At 41.1% G+C, this 24,623-nt stretch overlaps 1 protein-coding gene across 2 annotated transcripts; it reads left to right on the top strand.

Annotated features, from left to right (window-relative positions):
* The first annotated feature begins 1,424 nt into the window (after nucleotides 1–1,424).
* slc6a4a (solute carrier family 6 member 4a) lies at nucleotides 1,425–24,292 on the top strand. 2 transcript variants are annotated; one of them, XM_086260937.1, is made up of 14 exons: nucleotides 1,425–1,820; nucleotides 9,177–10,092; nucleotides 11,254–11,388; nucleotides 11,847–12,069; nucleotides 13,195–13,333; nucleotides 16,532–16,666; nucleotides 16,821–16,924; nucleotides 17,163–17,290; nucleotides 17,440–17,552; nucleotides 18,624–18,755; nucleotides 19,153–19,252; nucleotides 21,156–21,256; nucleotides 21,459–21,626; nucleotides 22,569–24,292. In XM_086260937.1, exons 2-14 carry the CDS (start codon nucleotides 9,621–9,623, stop codon nucleotides 22,641–22,643), a joined length of 2,025 nt encoding a protein of 674 aa, XP_086117063.1. In that variant the 5' UTR covers nucleotides 1,425–1,820; nucleotides 9,177–9,620; the 3' UTR covers nucleotides 22,644–24,292. The 2 variants fall into 2 exon arrangements, with proteins under 2 accessions (XP_086117063.1, XP_086117062.1); XM_086260936.1 differs by lacking the exon at nucleotides 1,425–1,820 and adding an exon at nucleotides 7,059–7,314.
* Nucleotides 24,293–24,623: the final 331 nt, after the last annotated feature.

The raw sequence follows: 24,623 nt of genomic DNA, 5'->3' as shown, positions 1-24,623 counted from the left end.
AAATGCACGATTATTTAGACACACTGCTCAAAAAAGTGAAAGGAACACATAGAGTCTGAATGTGGGAAAGAAATCATGCTGGTTATCTATACTGATATCAACTGGGTAATGTTTTAGGCATCAGAGCATGTCTCATCATTTATTGGAAATGAAAATTATCGCCCTACAGAGAGCTGAATTCAAAGACACCCTGAAAATCAAAGTGAAAAAATGGCAGGCTAGTCCTTTGCACCAGTGTAGGGTCTGACAATGACTCCAGGAAAAACACCCCAGTGTGTAATGGCAGTCAGAGTGCATACAAGTACTATAAGACTGGTATTTGTATAGTTTTTGTAGAAAAACTCTTTTTATATAAGCATCAGAATATTTACTATTAATGGTAAATGGACCTGCCCGAGTACTTTCAATACAGAGTGGTGTATTCCACTTACTATTAGTGTTAAATGGACTGGTATGTACATAAAACCAGTCCTTCAGACGTACCAGTAAGTACTATAAGACATGTACTTAAATGGTTAAGCAGAAAAGCTTTAACTATATTAGTACCAGTCAATTTACCATAAACAGTATATGATAAATGGAATGAATTAAATAAACCAGCGAGTTTGTGTGAAGTGAGGAGCTGCTTTTATCCTAAAAGCTGTAGTTCATGTCAGGACATTTCTCTTTTTGTTTGCTCTACATTTTCTACAGTGTCTTCTAGGTTTCTTTGTAAAGACATGAGCTAAGAGCCTACCTCTAAACAAGTAATCTAAGGATTTTTTTTAACTTTCTGTTTTTGCGCTGTTGAGGTTAATGGCCATTTGATGTCAGTGCTTTCCTCTTTTGCAACCTTTTGCCTCTCTCGAAAGTTTTCTTCTCGTACGGTGTGTTACAAAGCAAGCCTGTGAACTTATGAACCTGTGCAGCCAGGCTTAAAAGTCCTGACATCAAAATTAGTCTTATGATAGTTTCCACATACAGCCGTTTGTGTCTGACAGGAAGAATTAGCCCATCGCTGAACCATACAGGAATGGTCATCGCACAACCGGTCTCATTACTGCCTCGCATTTCTTCAACAGTGTGCGTGTTTGCACGCCTGTGTGTGGTTTGCATGCCGTGAGGATTAACCTAGAACTTCAGCTGATGCTGATTGGAATGACGTTCAACACCGGCCTTTAACAAGAAGGAGAGTTTGTGTGTGTGAGAGTTGGTGAGGCAGAAGGAACGAGGACACAGTGATTATAATTTAATATCAACATGTCTGTGACTGTTTTCCCTCTCTGCTCAGGATGCCTCCTTTTATCTCTTTCATTTCATGTCTGTCACACACAATAAAGGCCATGTAGACTGACTGTACTACTGTACCTGGCACTGGTCCATTTGGCAGGATAGGTTGCAGGTGGCCATAAATGGGTTAGTTAGACCAGGGCACAGACAGCCTGGGACATTAAAAAAATCTCTCTCTCACACTCACTTCATAATGTTGGTGTTTCATCATGTTGCTTTTTTTTCTTTTTACATATGCAGCATAATTAATGTACACGTGCTCCTCTCTCATTCCTCTTTGACCCTTATAAATATGCACCAAGGAGTGCTGGATTAGGGTCAAGTATCCTTTTCTAAATCTCAGCGTGTGTGTTTGGGTGTGAGCAGACATTTGCATGCTCTAGTGTTTGTCTCTTAAATCCAGGCGGAGCAGAACGCGGCCCGCTGTAAGCCCAGGCATGTGTGATTTGTGTGATTGGGTTTAGACGGCGTTGGTCGGCGGCGACGTCTTGGGGGTCCAGATGACCGGATGCTCCACGGGCAACGCGCGCTGTCCTGCTAACAATATCAAGGTAAGACTACTCTGCCTGGACTCCTCACCAGCAGGTTCATCATATGCGATTTACTGCAATCAGTCCTCAGCTGTAAATTCATATCCAGCGAGTGTGTGAGATCTTTACATAGGCCTGGTGCATGTGTGTAACTGTTCAGCAACACCAGGAGGGATTTAGGAGATGAGGTGTTTTTTGTATTTTTATGTAAGCGTTGGATGGGAGTAGTTTAATTTCCTTTTGGGGCCTCTGATATCAAGGGTTCATCCTCATCTCTGTTATTAATCTCTTTTATGTGGATTTGTACTTTTCGAAGCTGCCAGATTTGTGACAAACTTTCAGTTTTTGGAGTAATGAATATGGAAGTAATTATCAGTAATGGGTTCATATTTCAACGAAAAGTGCGATGCACGCCAAATCAAAGCTTCTCGATGATTTTTAGCACCTCTTGCATTCTTCTCTATTTTATGCTCTCAATCTTCGTGGCAGGTGTTTTGTAATACAGAATAAAGAATGATGTGGCTGTAACCTCTCCGATGGTAATGTGTGGCGTTGTTCAACAGGTCAGCTCTCGCTGCTCCCTCGAGGACATTAAGCTGCTCAGTTTTGAGAAAATAATTAACACAAACATCAACTGCCCACAGATTATAACTCTGCCAAGTTTTAGTTGAATCTCACTGTTGTGGTTTCAAGGGAAATAGGAATAAGTGCTGCTTGCAGATTGCTGGGTTTCAACATCCTTTCATAGCAGTAAAGAATATCTAGGGTGGATAGCCTTTAGCCTAATAATCGCTAATCAAATAAATAATGAGGCGGTCGTTTTTTTTCAGCCTTCCTGGAAAATATCTGCAACATCTCAAAGATGCTGTGTTCAATGTCACCAGGACATTTCTAAGGAGAGTCTTATTATGAACTGAACTTCATTTATTTAACCCATTGTACAAATATATATATTTCACCATCATAAACCAGAAAATAATGAGAATATATTTTTTGTCTCTTTTAGTTCCATTGCTAGCATTTATGCCCCAGACTGTTTCAGACTGTATTTTCGTGTTTATTTTAATAGTATAACTTCATAATGCTTGTAGCAGAATTTGCTGTTATTACCTAGCTGGTAATCTGTCCTTGGACACCTGTAGGACTGCCTTTTGTTTTAATGGCTGTGCCGCTTAACCAAGGGGAGCTTATGTCACCACTTGAGGTCGAAGTAAGAGGTCAAGCTCCTAAGCTGTGCTGGCAAAGTGTTTATTTGGCAGGAAGTGTTGGTCGTCTAGTAGTCAATAGAGCCTTTGTTTCCTAGTGGCAACATTTATCTTTGTCTTATAAACATGATATTATTATTTATTATCTTACTTCATTCATTCTTTAAACACAGTTCTTTAAAACACACAAAAAACCCTTACACATTTAAAGTTTAGACATGGGTCATAGCATTTGAAAGCCTCTGTGTGTCACTGTAAGACATTGTTTCCACTGACGTATCAATGTCATTAAATTGCTGTATTAATTGATGCTTTTGGCACAGCTGACTAAAAGTATAGTTGATGTCTTGACCTGATCGTATTGTCAGCAAGCACTTCGTTTTCATCGTAGCACAGCAACAAGTATGTAGATGGACTGTTATTGGCCAAAATTTAGGTTGAGCAGTCCGACTACATTTCTGTGTTTTGAAACTTGTATTAGAGCTTATGAGGAGGGTTAGGAGTATTAAGTTAAAAGCACATATATGTATAATCGCTCTGTGATTTCAAGAGAGAGCACAATAATAAGGTTATGATTTTCTTATGAAAATGTGTCTGCTGTTGAAAAAGCTGCAGTTCTGTCCGTTTTTATATTTGAAGAGGTGTCACTGAAGGGCTAAATCCAAATTTCTCACTCGCTGTACCAGTGTTCTTTGTGCTTGTGTCTGACGTATTCTGCTTAACGCGTAATCTCTCGGCTCCTAGATTACCACTTGTTACTTTATTGGATGACTTGGATTGCGATTTCCAAATTAAACTCAAACACAGAGGAGGTCAGAGGTTCAGACCAGGATAGAAAATGTGTTGATGCAGCCAAAAAGCAGACAAATCAAGCCAGGGGGTTGTGAATTAAACTGGTTTCTTTGTTTTGTAATAAGAAGAAGAAGTACAACAAAAATGAAAGCAAAGCCCAGTCACCCCTATAAACACTGAAACCTTAAAGGAAGGAAAGCCACTTAATTTGTGTTTGCACATCTGCTTATCAGGTCGCACATCAATCTGGAAAATAAAAAACCTGTTTTTCTCCTGGGAGTATGATTACAAAAGGTCCCACATTCTAGTTAAATTGTTTGTGCAGCACTGAAGGTTTTTGCCTCCCATTCCTGCCTGCACTGTTTATTTTTCAGTTAGCCAGGACTGAAGTTGGTGTGATGTCAGGAACCTATGAGAAACTATGGCTACTCTCACAGAGCTTAAAAAAAACATAAAACGGTACAAACAAAAGGACTTCATTAAGATTCATGAATTATTTTTTAGTGTTTTTGTCTCTTATTCAATGGAAAAATAATGTTGAAAAAGCAAATTTCTTCAAAGCCCAAATAATAAGTTTCTCTGACATTTTCTTTCTCATCTTTTTGTCTTATCTTTTTTATTTTTACAAACTTAAACTATTCTTTTTGGTTAAGTAAACACCAAATCGAAAGTATAATTTCCCCCCTTTCTTTCTGTGCTATCGTCTACTTTTACCCTTTATTACTGCAACATCTTCTGTCAGGAAGTAACAGGCTTTGTTATGCATATTAATACTGAGCTGTGCTATGTTATTTTCATTATGTACAGCTATCAGATTGTGTTTTATTTGCCTTCATGTCAAATCTGCAAAACTGTGACACCACGTGTTCAGTGGGTTTCTGGGTTGATGCAAGACAAATGTTACGAATAACTGTCCTAAATATAATATTTATTTTAACCCGTGTCTCTCAACTTAGATTATTTTGGAAGATCTTTTATTGTGCCAAATATACTACGAAGAGATAATGCTTAAAATATGCACTATAACTGACAGATGGATAATATACATCAATATTTAAGCTAGGTTGATATACAGCAGGGTATTGGCTTCTCACAAATCAGTGAGTAGCACATTGGTCCTAAGTTCAAATCTCCTGTCCAGCTTTATCTGCCTGTTGCTGTGTGGGTTCTCTTCACAGTCCAAAGACATGCACATTAGGTTGATTGGTGACTCTGAATTGGCCATATGTGGATGGTTGTCTGTCTGTGATAGACTGGTGACCTGTCCGGGCTGCTTTCTGCCTTTTGTCCTATGATAGCTGGGATGGGCTCCAGCCCAACCTGATGTGAGCCAGATAGTGGCACTAGTCCACAGTGCAAAAATATAGTCAAAGGTAATTTTGTCTTTACCTAGCTATTCATTTCTAATAAATTAAGTTAGTCAGAAAAACTGGCTGTTGGGTCCAATCTGATTGTTCATTTCTGTCAGGTATGTTCCGTTCAGATTAAAAGCTGGAAGGTTGGCTAATAGTGTTGACTGTGTTCTACAGTCTAGAATCCAAAATTATTCAGGAAACCCCCTGAGAGTTGCCAAAGCATACTGCACATTATTTTTACTCAAACATTCCTGTCGTCTAAGGTCCAGACTATAGGCTGTTAGAAGCTGGCACAGAGCCCAAAAGCTTTGAGTTGTTTTAGAGTAAGAGATACTCTGAGACCCTCTTTGGGATTCTTGGGGAAAAAATCAAAAAACAAAACCTACTTATTAACTTACATATGGTTCACCAGGAGTGGAGACTTTGCTTTATCAGCTGTGTGAGTGAAGATATGGTTTATACAGCATGGGTGTGCGTGAGAAAGTGTTTGTGCATGCTTGTGCTTGTGTCTGTCTGCACTGCGTGTGAACATGACAGTGGTGGTAATGTTTAACCAAGATGGGACTTTTAATGCATTTCTTACAATCCCAACTTTTATTTTATTTAATATCAAAAATAAAAGCATATTTAAAAATTTGTTAAAGATAAATAAGTTCTCAGATGGTTTCATTCAAATAACAGAGAAACAACAAACTAAAATATTCATTATTTCTGACGATAACATAACTTTGTTTTTTTTTATTCTTTACTTAATCATCTTATAAGCCCTCAGATTTATGTGCCCCCGTCCACCCACACACCACCCAGGCAGGCTGGAAATGCACTTACATGTTGACATAACAGTATTGCAGAGCCAATATTTTTTTATTTTATATATAAGATGTGTTACTGAACACCGGTTGTTATGGGGTCTGCTAGTTTCTGTTTCTCACAACCTAACTTGATATGTAAAGCAGCTTTAATGAGAGTATTTAATACTTTTGAACTGTTGCTCAAGTAAACAAAAATGCTTAAGTTGCAGCAACAACCTGGGGGAGTATAGGTACAGAGAACACAGTTGGACTACCACAGCCTTGCACCAAGTACAGTAAGCAAGATGATTCAGCTGCTCAGAGACTCGGAGCAGCAAGCAGTGTTTAAGTGAAGCTTTTAATTCCAAAGATTGCTAATGCACTTTAAACACACAGAAGTCAGCTTGTGAATGAATCAAATATAGCATTCGACGGAAAGACAGTATCTTGTAAAATGTATATGAGATCAACTGTGCAGTCAAATTGGTTGGAAAACCTGTATGTATGCAACCGGGGTCAGAGCAGCAAAGACTGCATTTCTGCAGAGCAGGTGCACATTAGAAACTTTAGTAAAAAACTAGAAGACATTTTAGATTGACAAAATCTAAAAGTAAAAGTGGAAAGAGGGGGAGTAAAAGCACTGCAGCACAGCAGTGCTTTACCAGTGTGGTGTGTGTGTGTGTGTGTGTGTGTGTGTGTGTGTGTGTGTGTGTGTGTGTGTGTGTGTGTGTGTGTGTGTGTGTGTGTGTGTGTGTGTGTTTGCAAGTAAGACGTACCCTGACACAGAGCCCCACAATGCCAGAAGAACTACTCGAGGGTAGGACTTCCCCTGTCTGCACAGTGTGGCTGTGTTTGTGCTTTAATGACAGTTCTGCCATGACCATACCATGTTGGATCTGTGCTCCAGTTCATCATTTCTGTTTGTACTATCAGTGTATCAAAGCAAAAACTTGATACTGTGATGTGCAGGTCTGTGCTCGCCTAATGATTCTTTATTATCTTCTGTCTGATTGCATGCATCCATGTATCCATCTGTGCATACATCTGCACGGCTGTGCTTCTCTGAACCAGGCATGTGTGGAAGTGTGTGTGTGTGTGTGTGTGTGTGTGTGGAAGTGTGGTTGGTTGTGGAGTGAGTGAGAGAGAGGGACAACAAGGGAGGGAGAGAGAAAGAGAGAGAGAAAAATGAGAGAGGTTTGAGAGCTCAATGGGCAAACGCGGTGTCCTGATGTGCTAGGGCACGCTGTTTCTCTAGCAAGTTTTTGCCATTCCACGGGATTCTTTAAGTTTTGGGTAGAAGTTCTTGCTGCCGCTCTTCACATACGATTCAAGCGCCACATGTTCTTCTTGACCTCTTCTGTTGTCTCTAAAGGTAACGTATGCATGCGGGTTGAGTACAACCTACAACTTTAGATTTTTGGTTTGATTTGTAGTGCTTTTACTTCAAAAGTTAGTAAGATTGCTGCAGAGAGTGTTTTTGGTTTTAATTTGGGTTGTTTTATAATGTCTCATTAGTATTTTTCTCACATCTCGTATTCTTTCAGTCTATCGTTGCTGAAATCTTGATGTTGTCATCTTACCGTCTCTTTCTTTATTAAAAATGACGGCAAGAGATTAAATAATTTCCTGTTGAGATCAGTGAATTTAAAGTTTGCACCACTGTATCAGTCTGTAGTGTTGATTTGTCTTTAACAATGGGTCTTCATGTATTTTTCATTATTATTTGTTTTTTTTTTTGGGGGGGGGATTCCCTGGTGATGAAGTTTGTCTGCACATAGAGTCCAGACAATAGCATTATATTGAGACCTTTCCCATTGTTTTCCTTCACTTATTGTGAGATTGTGTGACAGCTGATACATTTTGTTGTCTTTATGAGGTAAGTGTAGCTGAGGAGAATTTTTTATTTTTTTTGTCTCATTTTATTCTCACGTCTTTGATGTCATGGTAGGTCAAAAACAGATTTTCCATCGCGTTTTTTTAAATCGAGCAACACGCAGTACTTCTTTAACACTGGTGAGGATTCACATGGAAGTTATTGTGATGAAAAAATTTGGGGCTTTTTTGCTAGAAATTAAAAGTGTGGTTTGCAAGAGGAGAAGAAAAAAGTTTGAGTGGAGAGGAAGCGATCCATTGTTTCTTTTTGTGCTCGAGTCCATGTAGTTGACGGCGTCCTTTGTTGTGTGGTAGTCAGATGTCGGTGAGGAATGAATGTCGTGCCGTGTACAACTGCTGGACACTCGTTGTTCATTAAGGTAATGGCATTCCATGTAAATTGTGTCTTCCCACATTTTACAGTTCATTACTAATTGGGCTAACACTATAAACAAACGAATCCACTTTTGAACAGATGTCATAGTTTGACCCATCGCTCATGTGAAAGCATCTTGGATTATTCGAATCGGAATTTAATTTCTATTGCAAAACAAAAAAAAGAACAAAAAAACCAGCTTTAGGAAATGTGAGCTTTATGATGTGGTTTATGATGAATTCATAGAACTGTTTGCGCCTTGAGATTGAATTACATGTTTAGTTTTATTTGCCCGAGTTCTGTTTTGCATGAGTAAATTAAAAAAAATAGAATTTGCATTCGAAAAAAGATAAAAAGTTGGTTCTCATGCTGCGCAAGTCTTGTTTTTCAGCTTAACCTTTATTTTCTTGTAAAACTGCTAAACATATTTCAGCGCCACAGCAACCAAAGAACAACCTGTTGAGCTTTGCCCAGTGTTTGTTGTTGCTATGAAAATTAGAGAGCATCTTTTCTAGCGCATGTCCACAGATGCTCTTTTGTTTTTCTTTTTTTTCTTCCCCCTTTTTTTGTGTGCATTTCCTGCCTTCAAATGTGCTGCTGGCGCTGGTATTTAGATTCTCTAATTTCTTCCCAGTTTACTTTGGTCAGATAAGCATCAAAACACGTTATGCAACTGATAGCGTAAAATGAGAAACAGAAGTATAAGGCTCCGGTAAGTGAATCGACATGTCGCAGCAGAAACCCCTCAGTTTCCTCTGTTCCTAGGATTTATCCTCTTATTCATTATCATGTAAAACAAGACTCTGTCCTGTTTTGTTTTGGGGTTTTTTTTTTTACAGCCATTTTCATTTTTATTGTCTCATCCAGAAAAAGCAAACTGCCCTGAGGACTGCTCTGTTTTTATTTAGGTTTACTGCAAAGTAATTAAAAAAAGATCAGCTCTTATCCTGTGATTTACCCGTGTGTTTCCCCTCTGTGTGTTGCAGTTTGCACCATCACTGTGGGCCTCAGAGGACGAGCTGTTTGTGGAATAGATCCAAGATTCTTGTAACTTTTCTGCTAGCCACATCCTGTTCAAACACATCTCTCTCCTCTCGTATACCCTCCTCTGTCTGTCCTGCAGCCCGCTCTTATTCCCTCTTGCTCAACAGACCCTTACACATTTCAGTCCTCTCCCCACATACACACCCCCTCAATCTGGCCCCTTTCTCTTATTTTAGCTTTCATTTCCCGTTCCTTATCTCCTTTACCTGCATGAGAAGGACAGTCTTCCCCAGTCTTGTCCCAAACTCTCACTACACCCCTCTCCTAATGCTTCTTTTCCACTAATGGGCACCATATCAGAGAGCAGCACCACATTCCCTTCATTGTCACTGAGAACCTCTCTCCACCCCTAACTACCTTGCCAACACGAATATCAACACAATCCAATGGAGACAAAAGATATGATGATGACGAGCATGCTGACAATGGACAAAGGGGAGAATGAGGGAGAGAGGGACAAGGAGAGAGAGGACATGGGGGGAGAAGATGATGGGACACAGCGTGAAAATGGCAGACTTATGCTTGCTGATGGGCTTGCAGACAGAGGTCCCAAGAGCATGACATCTGGCTCTGGCCAGCAGGTGTCCAATGGCTTCACAACATCCACCCCTCAGAGCCCCAGGGAGAGCCCAGGAACTGCAGCTTGCGCTGCAGGTACAGCCTCAGGACCCGGAGGCGGTACTGGATCCTCAGCACCTCTGGGAGGCCTAAGGACTCTGATGGTCCAGCAAACAAGCTTGGACAGGCCCAGAGAAACCTGGAGCAAGAAGATGGACTTCCTTCTGTCTGTGATTGGCTACGCCGTGGACCTGGGAAATGTCTGGCGCTTCCCATACATCTGCTACCAAAACGGAGGAGGTGAGGAAGCAAAACATGTTTGGAGGGGAGAAACGTGTCGAAGGGGGAAGAATGAGACATAAAGTGTGGTGGAATGGAGAGAGAGATGACACGTCAGATCCCAAGCTAAAGCAAACAGGATTTGAAGGATTAGACAGAAGAAAAGGCTCTTTCATACTCACTGCTGTGTATTCTGTAATTCACATTATGTGTTTTATATGTGACAGCTGAAGTCGGTCGACTGCTCTCGAGCTTTGCCGTTATTAAAGACTGAGTTAGATTAGGATGATTTGTGGTACTTCCCAATAAATGCTTTAATAGCTTACAAGGAGTGCCCCAATTAACAAAGTTGTGTATGGATAAATGCTTTGATGTAGCTTATTTCTTGCGCAATCGGAGGTACAAAAAGGTATGTCTTCACAAAGTCCACGCTTGTGTCTGCCCTGCTCTTTCTCTAGCCGATCCTGGCGGCAAACACAACCTCTTTTTATTGAATTTGCAATAATAAAGCCTTTGCAATTTCCTGTGTTCTGTGTGTGAGTGTGTGTGCCTCACAGAGCGAGGCAGAGATGAAGACTCGGGACACACTTGATAGAGGCAACAGTATTAATTGTGTTTTTTTCAGTGTCTTTCTCCTTGCTTAATAACCTGTCTCGCAGGCAGCTGCTCAATCAGCCCTTATCTTTGCTTTCATCTCACAAAGAGGCACAAGCACCGTCCCGTCCACACACACAAATGCAACACGTGCACATGGAAATAAGTTTACAATCAGATAGCAAGAAGGAAAGAGCGATGTGTTATCAAACACCCCGCAAAAGCCGAAGAGTCGGAGATCTGGCTGCCGTCCTGATGTTCTTCTGCTCATCTGTGTTAGGCCTTTAATTTTATTACTTTCATATTTTAGAACAAAGCCAACATCAACGTCGAGATCCTTTATGATAGGATTTTAGCAAAAATAACTCCAGAAAGCATAATAAATACAGCAGTGTTGTTTTTGAATAGATTGAGCTATATAAATAATAAGCTTTGGCACCTGTTAGGATTTTTACAGTGTTCTTAAATGGTGTGTGAAAGAGCTCAGTTTCTCTTGAGTGTAGTTGGCTTCTTACTGTTTTCCCACAACATGTGTTCATTGTCACGCATTTATTCTCCCTCCCAAATTTCTCCAACGTCTCTGTCCAGGTGCCTTTTTGCTGCCCTACCTGTTGATGGCAGTGTTCGGAGGGGTGCCTCTGTTTTACATGGAGCTAGCGCTCGGTCAGTTTCATCGCAGTGGCTGCATCTCCATCTGGAAACACATCTGTCCCATCTTCAAAGGTAACAGCGAGGGGTGTACAGAGAGAGAACCGATTATAGGGAGAAAGTCAAAAGCAACAGCTTGGACGAAACGTGGAAGAAGATAACTTTAGAGGGACAGAAAAGTTAGAGGTAGGAAAACAAAAAAAAAAGACGAAGAAGGAGTTTCAAATCATCCAAGTCCAAGAGACAGCTCATTTAACCTCCCTGCCCCCCCACCCTTGAAGAGCATCCCTAGTTTCCTGTACCTCTAGTGAGATGTTCTGACTCTCTGTTATGGAAATTGTCACATTTTAATGCCAAATGCCAGATGCTCAGAAATTTGATAGTATGTAAACTGTCGTTGTTTGGAAATGTCACACACTCACCCAAAGGGAACCTGAATTAGCTTGAAAAAATAACCCACTGATGTCTGTGAGTGATGTAAGCAGTGAGTGATCTGGTGTTACTTATGTATTTATTTGCTTCAACTCACCCAGGGATAGGCTTTGCCATCTGTATCATAGCCCTCTACGTAGCCTTCTACTACAACACCATCATGGCCTGGGCCTTGTACTACCTACTGTCATCTTTCCGGCCCACTTTGCCTTGGTCCACCTGCACCAACCCCTGGAATACAGCCAACTGTAACCGCTACATGTCCTCAGACCACAACGTGTCCTGGTCCAACACCTCTACGTCCCCTGCCGAGGAGTTCTATACGTAAGTGCATGTAAGTCAGATGTAGTGGCATAGGGGGAGCTCTACGCAGGAGGGAGACGTCAGGTGAAGAAAGGGAGGATGACTTCAATTCCAGGGTTGGTTCTGGTGTGTGGGACAGATTCCCCACCATCATCCCCTAAAAACCCACTTCCCTTACTGGTGGTGAAAACAGTGCAGGGAGACTTCATTAGTATTTCGGAGTACGAATGACTGATTGGAGATTCTTTATGAGTGCATAAGTAATACAGAAGTATGAACCGCTCCTTTAGGAGCAGGTGAGAGAGTTTTTTAAGTACTGGATTATGGAAAAATATAAAGTATCAGAGAAAAGTAATGCTTGGTATTAGCCAGTAATAAAATATAAGTCCTCCAAGAGTTAACCAGGTTTTAATGTGCTGTTTTTGCAGCGATTAAGTCAGGGTCTTTTGAAAAACAATGTCCCTGTTATTCTTGACTGTTCTGGGTCTGTGCAGTCAACGGGCTCAGTCTTATCAGCACAGCGTCCGACTGCTGAGACAGATTCAGGGTTGACGCAGAGTTGACTTTTCCTAACGCAGGTTTAAAAGTAACAGATTCCACAACTCAGTCTGGCGCCAGAATTTCCTGTTTTTTTAGCACAATTCATGTCTCAGTTTTTTCATTTGAGCTCCTGGTGCTTAACCTGTGCCCACACACTGACCTTACAGTTTGTTTCTGACTTCTTCTTTTTTTAGCTTTTAAGAAAGTTGCGATAAAGTTTGTCTAAACCCTTTTGAATAGTAATAGTCTTGTCATACGTACTGATGGTTTTCTTTCTTTTCTCGCTGGTCCGCTCATATCACATTTCCTTCTTTCCGTGCTCTTTCCTTTTCCTCCGCTTTCCTTAATGTTCCAACATTCCCTTGTCTCCAATCCCATATTGTTTTTGTCTTTTATCCATTACTTCTGCATAATATGCCCTTCCCTTCCTGCTTGCTCTCCTCCTCTTCCACTTCCTACACTTCTTCACCTCTACTCAGTTACTTTTTAGCTCCTGTCCTCTCGTGTCGATTCATCTGCATAAAATGTCTTCCTTGTCTCTCCTCTTTGCATTTCATTCAACCTCAACTTTCAACACAAACGCCCTTTCTTGTTTTCTCCTTCCAGCCGGCAGGTGTTGCAGGTCCATCTCTCCCCAGGTCTGCACGAGTTGGGCTCTATCAGCTGGCAACTGGCTTTATGTCTGCTCTTCATCTTCACCATTGTTTACTTCAGCATCTGGAAAGGAGTCAAGACGTCTGGAAAGGTAGCTGAAGGGGTGCCTGCATGGCTGATGGGGGGTGTCAGTTAGAGCAGATGGATGGATTGATAGATGGAGACATATGGACAGAGGAAAAAAAACAGCAGTTATCCTGTCCTCTCTTTACCCTCATTATATTCATCATCGAGTGTGGAAAAGTTGATTAGAAAGGAATGAATATCAGAACCTAGCTAAGGCAATATAAGACCATTTTTAGACATAAAGTTCGTGCCCTTATGTTCAGATAAAGGAGTAAAACAGACTGGTAGAAATAGATTTATACTGTAAATCCTACATTTTTATTTTTTATTTAACCTTTACTTATACAGGTAGTCCCATTAAGACCCAGTGTCTCATTTACAAGAGAGACCTGCTCCAGACAAACATGTTAAAATTGCAACAATAATATTTTAAAAAAGAAGCTAAATATGTCTAATGTGCACAGTCATATTAAAAACAAGTTTGAAATCTGAAAGTGAAATCAATTGAGAGAACTTCAAATCCTTCTGCAATGTATTGCATGAAGACGGGACAGAAAAGGAGAATGCCTTCTTCGCAAGCTCTGTACGAACTGATGGAACGGTGAATGTGATGTCCGGAGACCCCAGTCTAAACTGTTTACGTAACATGTACTCTGATAGGGCAGTAAACTAAAAATAGATTCATAGATAAAATGATACCAATGAACATCCTTGCGTAAGACCAATGAGGACCAGTACAGTGGTGTTTTAAAGGTTTACAATCAGTCATAAATCTTAGTGCTCCATGATAGACAGAATCCAAAAGATGAAGAGTGAGCAGAGGCATTCATATAAATTATGCCACCATAATCCAGGAAGGGTAAAAAAGTGGCAGCAACAAGCCTTTTCCTTGCCATGAAAGAGAAACATGATCTGTTTCTGAAAAAGAACCTCAGTTTCTTTAATAGATGGTCAATGTGTGGCTTGAAGAAAAGATTTTCATCAATCACACTAGCTAGGTATTTGTATGAGGCCACAGTTTCAATAGAAATGGCTTGAGCAGATAGAGAATGAAGTACTGCCGGCACCCTCTTTCTGTTTGAGAACAACATGACTAAGTCTGAGCTGACCCAGCTGAGACTGAATACTATCAAAAGCTAGATGTAATTGTTTGAAAACCATGTCAATGGTACGAGCACAGCGATAAATAATTGTATCATCTGCATAAAAACGAACAGATGCATCTAGATTCTGTGCAACACGGTTGACATAAATAGTAAATAATATAGGCCCCCGGACAGAACCCTGCGGCACTCCATTAGTGACATTTAAAAAAACTGGAAGCTTGAGCTGCACACACTGCTTACGGTCCAAAAGATAATTGGAGAACCAGTCAAATGCTCGGACTGAAAGGCTTATTTCCAGTAATCTCTGACCTAAAATACCATGGTCAACAGTGTCGAAAGCCTTTGATAGATCAATAAAAAGAGCTGCACAGTAGTTCTTGGCTCAGCTATGATATTTGCTGCCACGCGCAAGAAGAAGGGACAAAGACTGTCAGGACCGGCCAATTTTTTGTGCCGCGGCTCTTCAAAGCCTTACATACCTTTTCTACCATGAAAGGTGTAAAGAAAAGAGTGTTAGTAACCGATCTGCTAGCAAAGTTGTATGCAGGAGGTTTACCATCAGATACTGTGCTAAACAAAGAACAAGAAGCAACAAAGTGTTTGTTTAAAAAATTGAGCATTTCAGTTTTGTCTGACACAGGAATGAAGTCAATAATTAAGTGAAGAGGTAGCTCTGAGGAATGAGAGCTGGCAGGGAGAGACTTTATAGTTTGCCAAAACCTCCTAGGGTCGTTTATACTGTCAGTGGTTAAAGTCAGAAAGTACGCTTCCTGATGGAGGCAGTAAACTGATTACGCAGCTGACAAAAACATAGCCAATCATCATCGGATCCGGATTTTCTCGCAGCTGCCCAGGCCTGCTTTCTCTCATGTAGGAGGCCAGCCAGTTCCGAATTGAACCAGGGCCTGACCTGGCAAAAGGGGCATGTTTGTCCACAAAATAGATAAAACTCTCTTGGAAATATTTCCAAGCTAAATTTCCAATGTCAGTCATTGTAATACGACCCCAGTTAAAACTGAATAAATCGTGAAGAAACGCTTGCTTTTGGTGTTTCTCCCAGCACCAACTATGCAGTGATCACTCAGGTCCTTGGCAAAAACTGCCAATGTGGAAAACTTCTGTGGCACATTGTATAAATAAAGGGTCTATAAGAGAAGATTTATCTGGGGATTTGGAATTAAGGTGCATGGGGCTTTGAATAAATGGAATTAGACTTAAAAACAAGCAGTGTGCCTTAAAATAAACAGAAACAGAAGAAAGCCAGCCCCAATTAAAATCACCTACCAGAATGATTTCATTTAAATTCAATTCAGATAAAAGTTGAACCAGAGAAGGTTACGTGCTGGGGTAAGCAGATGGAAGCCGATAGCAGCCAACAACTATCATGGAGTGATAGAACAGATTAATAGTTAAGGTCAAGATTTTAATTGCTTAGGTGCCTTTTCTGGAACGGTCAACTGCTACGTCTTTATCCAGTATAGCTTTGGATAGCCAAGTCACAGAAACAACATTATATCAGCACCAGTTGAAGGGGCCCAGATTCTGAACATATCCATCTTAGGAAGCACTCTATGCTGGTGTCTAATCTGCTGGTGTTTCACATACAGCCAGAAGCCCAGGGTTAGGTTGAAAACCAGATAATAATCATCTCCAGTGCAGATGTCACACAGCCTATAACCACTAGTCATGAGTCTAAGCGGTTTAGTTTGCTGCTAGCATGTCCTCCAGGACTTCATTCTAGGGCAAAACAGGGCCAGGTGCAAAGCCCCTGCAATGGCCAGGAAGGGTGACAGCTGCCCAAAGAGCATAGCATCAGATCCGATCGACAGGACACTGAATATTGCCTGAAGGTGCAGGCCCTAGCGGCAACCAGCGGTCACTAGCGATCTAGCGAGTCAAACCCCGGGGATCCTGGGCAGCAGCAGCTGGCCCGCTAGCTGCTGTCAGCTGTAGCTCACTCGTCCGCTGCTGTCAGCAGTGTGTCTAATGCTGTCTAATGCTATCTATTGTACAGTAACGTAGTCAGTGAACGCAGAGTGGACCACAGAAACACTTTTTTAAGCATATAAAGGTTTATTAAAATTAGAGTAAAAAAGGTTCTTTGCTTTCTGTATTAGGTAGTTTGGGTGACTGCTACCTTTCCCTATTTGGTCCTCCTGATCTTGCTCATCCGTGGGGCCACCCTGCCCGGGGCCTGGAGGGGTGTCGTCTTCTATCTCAAACCTGACTGGGAGAAGCTGCTTTCCACTACTGTGAGTCTGTTGGTTCAGTGTGACAAGGTCCATCATCAACATATGTAGCGAGCTCAGATCCTGCCCTCTTTCTCTTATTCCTCAATCATTTCTAAACGCGTGTCCTTCACTCCCATCATTATTTGTCATCACTTTACCTCTCACTCTCTCAAAGGTCTGGATTGATGCAGCAGCTCAGATCTTCTTCTCTCTGGGTCCAGGATTTGGCGTGCTCCTTGCCTTTGCCAGCTACAACCCGTTTCACAACAACTGCTACAAGTAAAAACTTTTGTTAATGAGTTCATAAATCAGTGACGTCTGTTTGCTTAATGTCAAAATGCTACTCTGTGTTTACTGAAGTTCAGCAGAAATGTTTCATCTCTCAAATCCTTTATTTAACATATGTCACCATGAATATTGACATATCTTTATTGATGAAATTACCAGAAGGTTAAATCCTTTGCGTAGGCGCTTTAACTTTGTCATCTTTCTGCTAAACACTTGTTTCCTCTATCAGAGATGCGTTGGTCACCAGCTCGGTTAACTGTCTGACGAGCTTTCTGTCTGGCTTTGTCATCTTTACTGTGCTGGGCTACATGGCTGAGATGAGGCAACAGAATGTGGACGCTGTGGCAAAGGATGCAGGTCGGGCCCCGCACCAACACACTGCAAGAAGTTCTTTCTCCAAACTGAAGTTGTTGGAAATTTATTCAGAATAAACGACTGAATCTCCGATGTTTGTTGGTGGAAGTTTGGATGGCATATAAATACCAGGTCTCACTTTTTTTCTCTAGGTCCCAGTCTGTTGTTCATCATTTATGCAGAAGCCATAGCAAACATGCCTGCTGCCACCTTCTTTGCCATCATCTTCTTCCTCATGATCATCATGTTGGGTCTGGATAGCACGGTTAGTTTTCCGATGACTCATTTTAGTATTAAAGTCAGTCAACATTCTTTAAGGTTTGCTCCTCGCATTTAGGGGCGATCGTGGCTCAAGAGTTGGGAGGTCACCTTATAATCGGAAAGTTGCCGGTTCGAGCCCCGGCTTGGACAGTCTCGGTCATTGTGTTCTTGGGCAAGACACTTCACCCGTTTGCTTACTCATGGTGGTCAGAGGGCCTGGTGGCGCCAGTGTCCGGCAGCTCTGCCTCTGTCAGTGCGCCCCAGGGTGGCTGTGGCTACAATGTAGCTTACCATCACCAGTGTGTGATTGGATGGGTGGATGACTGGTTGTGTAAAGCGCTTTGAGGTCTTTAGGGACTATTAAAGCGCTATACAAATACAGGCCATTTACTATTTAATCTAAAATATTCACTTGTTGCCTAACTCCCAGTTCTTGGGGATGTTTCATATTTGTCTTCTTATAAAAGGGAATGCCTCTTTTTCTTTGACTGTGATTTCACAGTTGTGCTCATTTCTCCTTCAACGCACTGGGCATTATTTGTCCTCTGTGTTCAATTTTGAATAACATTCAGTGAAAACAAAGTGATAGGAGTTTCATATCACTATTGTGTGATGGTCTCGTCTCCATAAACCTTTGTTTATCTGCTCGGAGGCAGCCAGGTGGAGAGATCCGTAAGCTCTTATCACGAGCTGATAATCACTGTAGAACCTTCAACGGGGATGCTATGCTGTTTGATTTTATGACTGAGGATATTACTGCAAAATATGTCGGTGTACATGACCTCGAGTTGGAGCAGTTCAACACCAAGTCCAGAAGCAAAGCTGTGTATCTTTGCAGCATTTGCAAGATGAGACAAACAGCACATAACACAGATGTGAAATTTTCACATACATGACATATAGCTGCCCTAACTTTCTTTTCCTTCTGCCCCATCTTAGTAAGTAAGTTTATTTATATAGTGCTTTTTAAGATAAAACCCGTCAGAATGTGCTTTACAAAGGTATTGAAAACATGGTCAAATAAACACACCTGACCTTATTTTCCTCATCTTGATGTTTTTCTTTTTGACCTCAGTTTGCAGGCTTGGAAGGAGTAATCACAGCTATGCTAGATGAGTTCCCTCATTTGCTGGTTAAGAGACGAGAGTGGTTCGTCTTTGGCCTCGTGTGTGTGTGTTACCTTGGAGCTCTCTCTACACTTACATATGTAAGTATATTTGGGAATAATCACATTACTGTCAAAAGAGAATGCAAGTTACCAACAAAAGATTTCATTATTCAGTCTCCATAATTTCCCAAATTCACTCAGTATATATCATAAGATTATAAAAACTTGCTCACACTTGAATTTTGCTGCTCTGTTTTTATGCAGCGTATTGTGTCGCAGTTACCAATCTGCTGAAAATCAGATTAGAGCAGCCTCAGTAATCCATGTATCTCCAGCCCTCATTAAAGTAAGACAGTGACCACCACAGATTTCTGCTCAATTAAACACTCATTGTTTTAGGCTTGGCAGACGAACACTGTTTCACAAGTTGCATAAGTCATTCATAGAAAATGTTTCCGAAATAACTCTCCTCCTGTTCGTCCGTGCCGTGTCTCAGGGAGGAGCGTACGTAGTGAAGCTGTTTGAGGAGTACGCTACGGGCCCTGCAGTCATCACTGTGGTGCTGCTGGAAGTCATTGCGGTGTCCTGGTTCTACGGTGAGTGGTGATTTTTGTGGCGATGGTGGAAATTTGTGACTTTAATGAGAATCGCAGCGTGAATAAGTGATAAAAATACCAGAGGTGTGGACTCGAGTCACATGACTTGGACTCGAGTCAGACTCGAGTCATTAATTTTATGACTTTAGACTTGACTTGAAAAAATGTTCTAAGACTTGTGACTTGACTTGGACTTTTACACCAATGACTTGGGACTTGAATTGGACTTGAACCGGTTTACTTGAAAAGACTTGATATTTTACCCCAAATATAAAATTTAACATGCATATTATATAGAGATTGAAAATGTGACGTCATTCACGGGTAGAACCGCAAAGGATTCTGGGAACTCGTGGCAAGAGGTACTAGCGCACGCAGGCTTTCAATTAAAATCAGTTACACAGCGATAAAAAGAAACACAAAAATGTCAAGAAGCTGTTGTATTATTAACTGCAATAGCCGGTCGCATGACAGCCACGGGAAGCCGACGGGTAAAGAGATCGGTTGTTATCGGATTACGTCGTTGAAGAGAAATTGTTCGAGCCATGTTTCCGAAGTAACAAAGACGCGACGGGTGGCCTGGATTGCAGCCATTCAAAGATCAAATATAACGTCCTAGAACACTCCAGCTCACAGGTTAGTCTGCTCCAAGCATTTACACAAAGGTCAGTCTGCTGTTGTAGTTAACATAATTGGTGATATAGGTTACAAGCAAGTCTGGCGCTGAACAGAAATTGTCGTGCTATGCTCCTTTATTTATTGTGCATAAATAATGAATTGTCCTGACACAATATTGCGTTTCGCTTCTGTTATTATGGTACATTGACAAAAACATATACTTTTATTCACAGGATAAAACAGGTTTTTTGAATCACTAATTGCCCAGTACGATTACAGCATACAATATTATTGTCACTGCTACATTTCTGTGATGCTACCAGAAATTATTTCCACTACTAATTAATTACCGTTGAGCTCAAAGGTCCTATTAATAAACGGTTAAGGAATGTGTATTTATGAAGACAATTTGTGAGACTGGTAAACTTATGATACGTACGATGGTCTTTACTTTCTACACGGTGCATTTCAAGGTCCTGCACCCATCCGTCGGTAAACTGTACCTGGGCTTGTTGCAGTGACCGGAAGTTACTAAACTTCATGAGTGTGTGCACTCACTCCAAGAACCGTATGATTATAAATATGCATATAAATATGCTAAGATGAGATAGCTGACTTCATCTAACTAGCAAATGTTTTCAAGGCTACGTTGGTGATGCAGTTTTTTTTTTAAATGATATTTTAAAAAAATATATCATTTATTTATGTATGATATTTTTGTCATGCGATTTCAAAGCCGGTCATACAACCGCATCCAAGAATAACATGCAGCTTATCTCAGAACTGTCGGTGAAAACTATTCTTGGAGCTAAGTTTAATTGAGCTGCATTTTATAGAGGTGCAATTTCACAATTTGTGTATATTTTCTAAGTTCACTATTTTGTCATGTGTTGAGAAAAACACAGATTAAAAAATTACATGGTCTAATATTTACATTTAGCATAACTGCAACATGCTTTTTTTCGTTTTTTTTTTAAAGACTCGAAAGGACTTGAAATTCAAAGTTTCAGACTTGTGACTTGACTCGGACTTTTACACCAGTGACTTGAGACTCGACTCTGACTTGCCTGACATTACTTGAGACTTGAGGATAAAGACTTGAGACTTACTTGAGACTTGCAAAACAATGACTTGGTCCCACCTCTGAAAAATACAGTGTAAAGTATAGTTCTGAGCGTCATTTGTGGCACAGCTGCCTTGTCAGTTCACATAGAAGAAATGAGACAAATGTTTGCTGTTGATATTTGGCTCTGAGGTGTTTCGTGTGTCTGTGTGCGTTCTGCAGGCACCAACCGTTTCTGTAATGACGTGCAGGTCATGCTTGGTTTTTACCCGGGTTGTTTCTGGAGGGTCTGCTGGGTGGCCATCTGCCCCTGCTTTCTGCTGGTCAGTGTCATGCACAGCATTTGCACACTTACACTAAGTTGTATTAGTTGCTGGAATTAGCAGTTTGAAGAGTAAGCCCTTGCAGGTAAAATAGTTTTAGCAGCTGTCATTTGCTTTTTAGCTGACATGCCCGGTGGTCAGATTTACCTTTTATATTTCATTCTTTTATTATGTCTGATCTCTGATTTGTTCCCTTTCTCAGTTCATCATCATCAGCTTCTTGGCCTTCCCTCCAGAGGTCAGGTTGTTTGAGTACCAATACCCACCATGGACCACTGTCCTGGGCTACTGCATCGGGGTGTCGTCATTCATCTGTGTGCCCGCCTACATGGTCTACTACCTGCTCAATGCTAAGGGCACATTCAAACAGGTGCAGAATTTCTGAATTCTCTCCTAACTCTGTTTTTCTCCATCTATCCCGTCTCCTCTCCTGACCAACTGATATTTCTGGAACAACAAAGGATTGCTTCTGGCCCTTTTCTTTTCCATGCGCTGCCAGGTTTTACTCTCTCCTGTGAACACATGACTGGAGATCAAAGGAACAAGGTGGAGGCCCGGGCCAGAGATTAGCAAGAAAAAAAGCAAATAGAATAGGCGACCAAACACGCGCGCACACACACACCCTGCAGCGGATGTGTAGCCTGTCACGTTGCTGTAACTGAAAGGTGACCGGACGCCGTCCGTCAGCAGCGCTGCAGCATCAAAAAACAAATCAGTCATCAAATTGTGTTCACCAGACACATACCAGGTGTTTTGCATAACACCTTGTAATGCACATTATGCATTGTGAATGCAGAGCGAATGCAAAAGTCTGCATCGTTATCGTCATCACTGATATTAAAATCTTGTTAAACCCTGTGTGAGGGGTTGACAGAAGGGAGGAGGACATCAAAGAGGCCGCTAGACAGACCTTCTGTGCCTGTCGCCCTGTATTGACTCTGCTGCCAGAGCGCACAATGACACCGACACAGATCGACAATCACAAGTCATGTTTTTGTGTACATGTGAACGGAGATGGCGAGCGTGTAAGTGAAACGTGACAAAACAGGTGGCTGTGTTTTATCAGTAATCGAAGGTGTTTTGTGTTCTTCTACATTGTTTCAGAACAAAACAATATGACAAATATGCTCTTTTTAAGATCTTAATTCAAGCAGTGTATATTTTACCAATAGATACTTCTTGATGTTTTTTTTGGCAGGGTAACTAATAATGATACCATTGTCACTACTAAAACTGCTCTGTTTACTCTATATGTCACTATGTCATATATGTCTTTTTTCTTCTCTGTCTCTTTTTTACTCTTTATCCACAGCGTCTGTTAAAAAGCATCACTCCAGTGCCCAGTGGGGACAGCCACAGAGATTTTATTGTCACAAACGCAGTCTGACCAAACCCTGACCAAAAGAAAGGTGCAACTCTACCTACCTGGAGTGCCCTCTTCTGGACATACTGCAAAACTACAGGACAAGGGGGCTACCTTTCACCGTCTTTGCCTCTTTTCGTGCATCTCCTACACTCGTTCCAACCAAGATGTAGAAATTTGAACGGAGTTAGATGAAGCCAGGCGTTAGTTGATATGTCTAGTATGGTTCAGATCGGATCCTTGTGCGGTTTTTTGTTTTTTCTTCTCAGTTTTGCAGAATCTCTGTGGTCACCTTCTCATTTCTGTCCCACCTAAAAGGGGTCACCAGAGTCACTCAGTGACCAGGTTTTTCTTCAGGTCACCCAGCTCTAACAGTAATTTTATATAATAAGTGATAAGTATGACACAATTTCTTTGATGTAGACAGTAAAACATGAACCCAAACAGGAGATACTGTACAATGAACTCAGTCAGCGAAGGCCAGATAAATACATTACAGTCCACTCTGCTCTGACTGTTAATGGTTTTATTTTTATTTAATGCTGTTAAGTTATGCATTCTAATATGTAGCAAAATTCAGGTATCTTTTACATCTGTTACTGAAGCCAAATATATGATATCTGTTCTGTTCTTGTTTCTAAAGCCGTTTCAATATTGTCGTGGTTTTGTTGTGTTAACTGTCAGCCTGTGTTTATTTGGTGGCATCTTGGCGGAAGGACAGATCTGCAATGAGGTTCCTACACTGTGAAACACTGTCTGGTAGTGGTATGGATGTGTACGTTTGTGACTGTGTGTGGTCATGTAAAAGAGAGACTGTTATAATAACCAGTGGAAAGTAACCACTTGTATTCATTCTTGTAACTGCAATATAACACAAGTTTATTTTACAATGTAGCAGTACTGTCGTTGCATCTTTCACCACACATTACCAGACTCAGTGCCGATGGTCTTTGTTTAATTACACTCACGCTCTGCGCTCTGCCGTCATACTGCGCAACTGTCAGTAAGAGAAGCCAAATATGAATCAGAGCTAATACCATCACCAGTATCACAGTCTGAAAGTCAGCGTTACTGCCATTTACTTTCTACCAAAAAATCTGTGTGCCTGTGTGTGTGTGCGTGCATGCATGCTCCAGAGAGTATCTGTGTGTATGTAGGAGCAGGAGTTAAAAATATGGCGAGTACTGTACATGTACATGTGTATTTACTAGTCAGTCTGGTATTAATGTAATCCTGTGAATGCCTGTCACCTCCTCATTCTCCCGTTGACGTGCGAATGTGTGCGCGTGTGTATGTGTGTGCGCACGTGTGTGTGTACACCTCAGGTAGTATGTTGTACGGGTTAGAGGTGTTCAGCCCCTTTATGTGTGCATGCAGTGGTGTGTATGTGTCCTGTGCTACAAATGTGTGTGTGCGTGTGGGTGGGTGTCTGTGACGTGCTCCTGTTGTCTTGTTAAATGCCAAAACATCTTATGAAGAAATTAAACTCCCTCTTGCCTCGCTCTCTCGTACCTCTCAAGCTTATCTGCGATCCTTGTATGTCAATAAAAGACTATTGAGACTACAACTGTATAGAATAAAGATATATATATAAATATATATATACAAATAAATATATGGGAAATAACAGATAATAAAGATATATGGAATTAAACAATGAACTCTGTCATCTTGTTATCTGTAAGTTTTTGTGTTTGTCCATTCTTGTTCACAATTTGATGGATTCAAGCAATCAGGAAGTGCAGAGTGTGTAATGATCTTTCGTCCCAATAACTTAAATTTTTATCTGTATAACTTCATCTCTGCGGAGGAAATTTGGTCCGGTCTTCTTCATAGTGTTTCGTCGGCTGATTGAGGTTTGCAGGCATTTGTTTGTACCCAGTTCTCTTTAGATCCTGCCACACCATTTCAATAAGGTTCATGTCTGGACTTTGTGCCTTTGCAACACCTTGATAGTTTGGGATCAGATGGTTTCACATTTGTCTCTAAAATTTTTGTATACAG

Source organism: Aulonocara sp. 'chitande type north' Nkhata Bay, linkage group LG14 (assembly GCF_057382095.1).
Source record: "Aulonocara sp. 'chitande type north' Nkhata Bay isolate Kocher_YH1m ecotype deep benthic linkage group LG14, A_spYH_male_GT1.1, whole genome shotgun sequence".
Lineage (NCBI taxonomy): Eukaryota > Metazoa > Chordata > Actinopteri > Cichliformes > Cichlidae > Aulonocara > Aulonocara sp. 'chitande type north' Nkhata Bay.
Note: the sequence above shows the minus strand (reverse complement) of the source record. Positions and strands in the feature narration are given on the sequence as shown.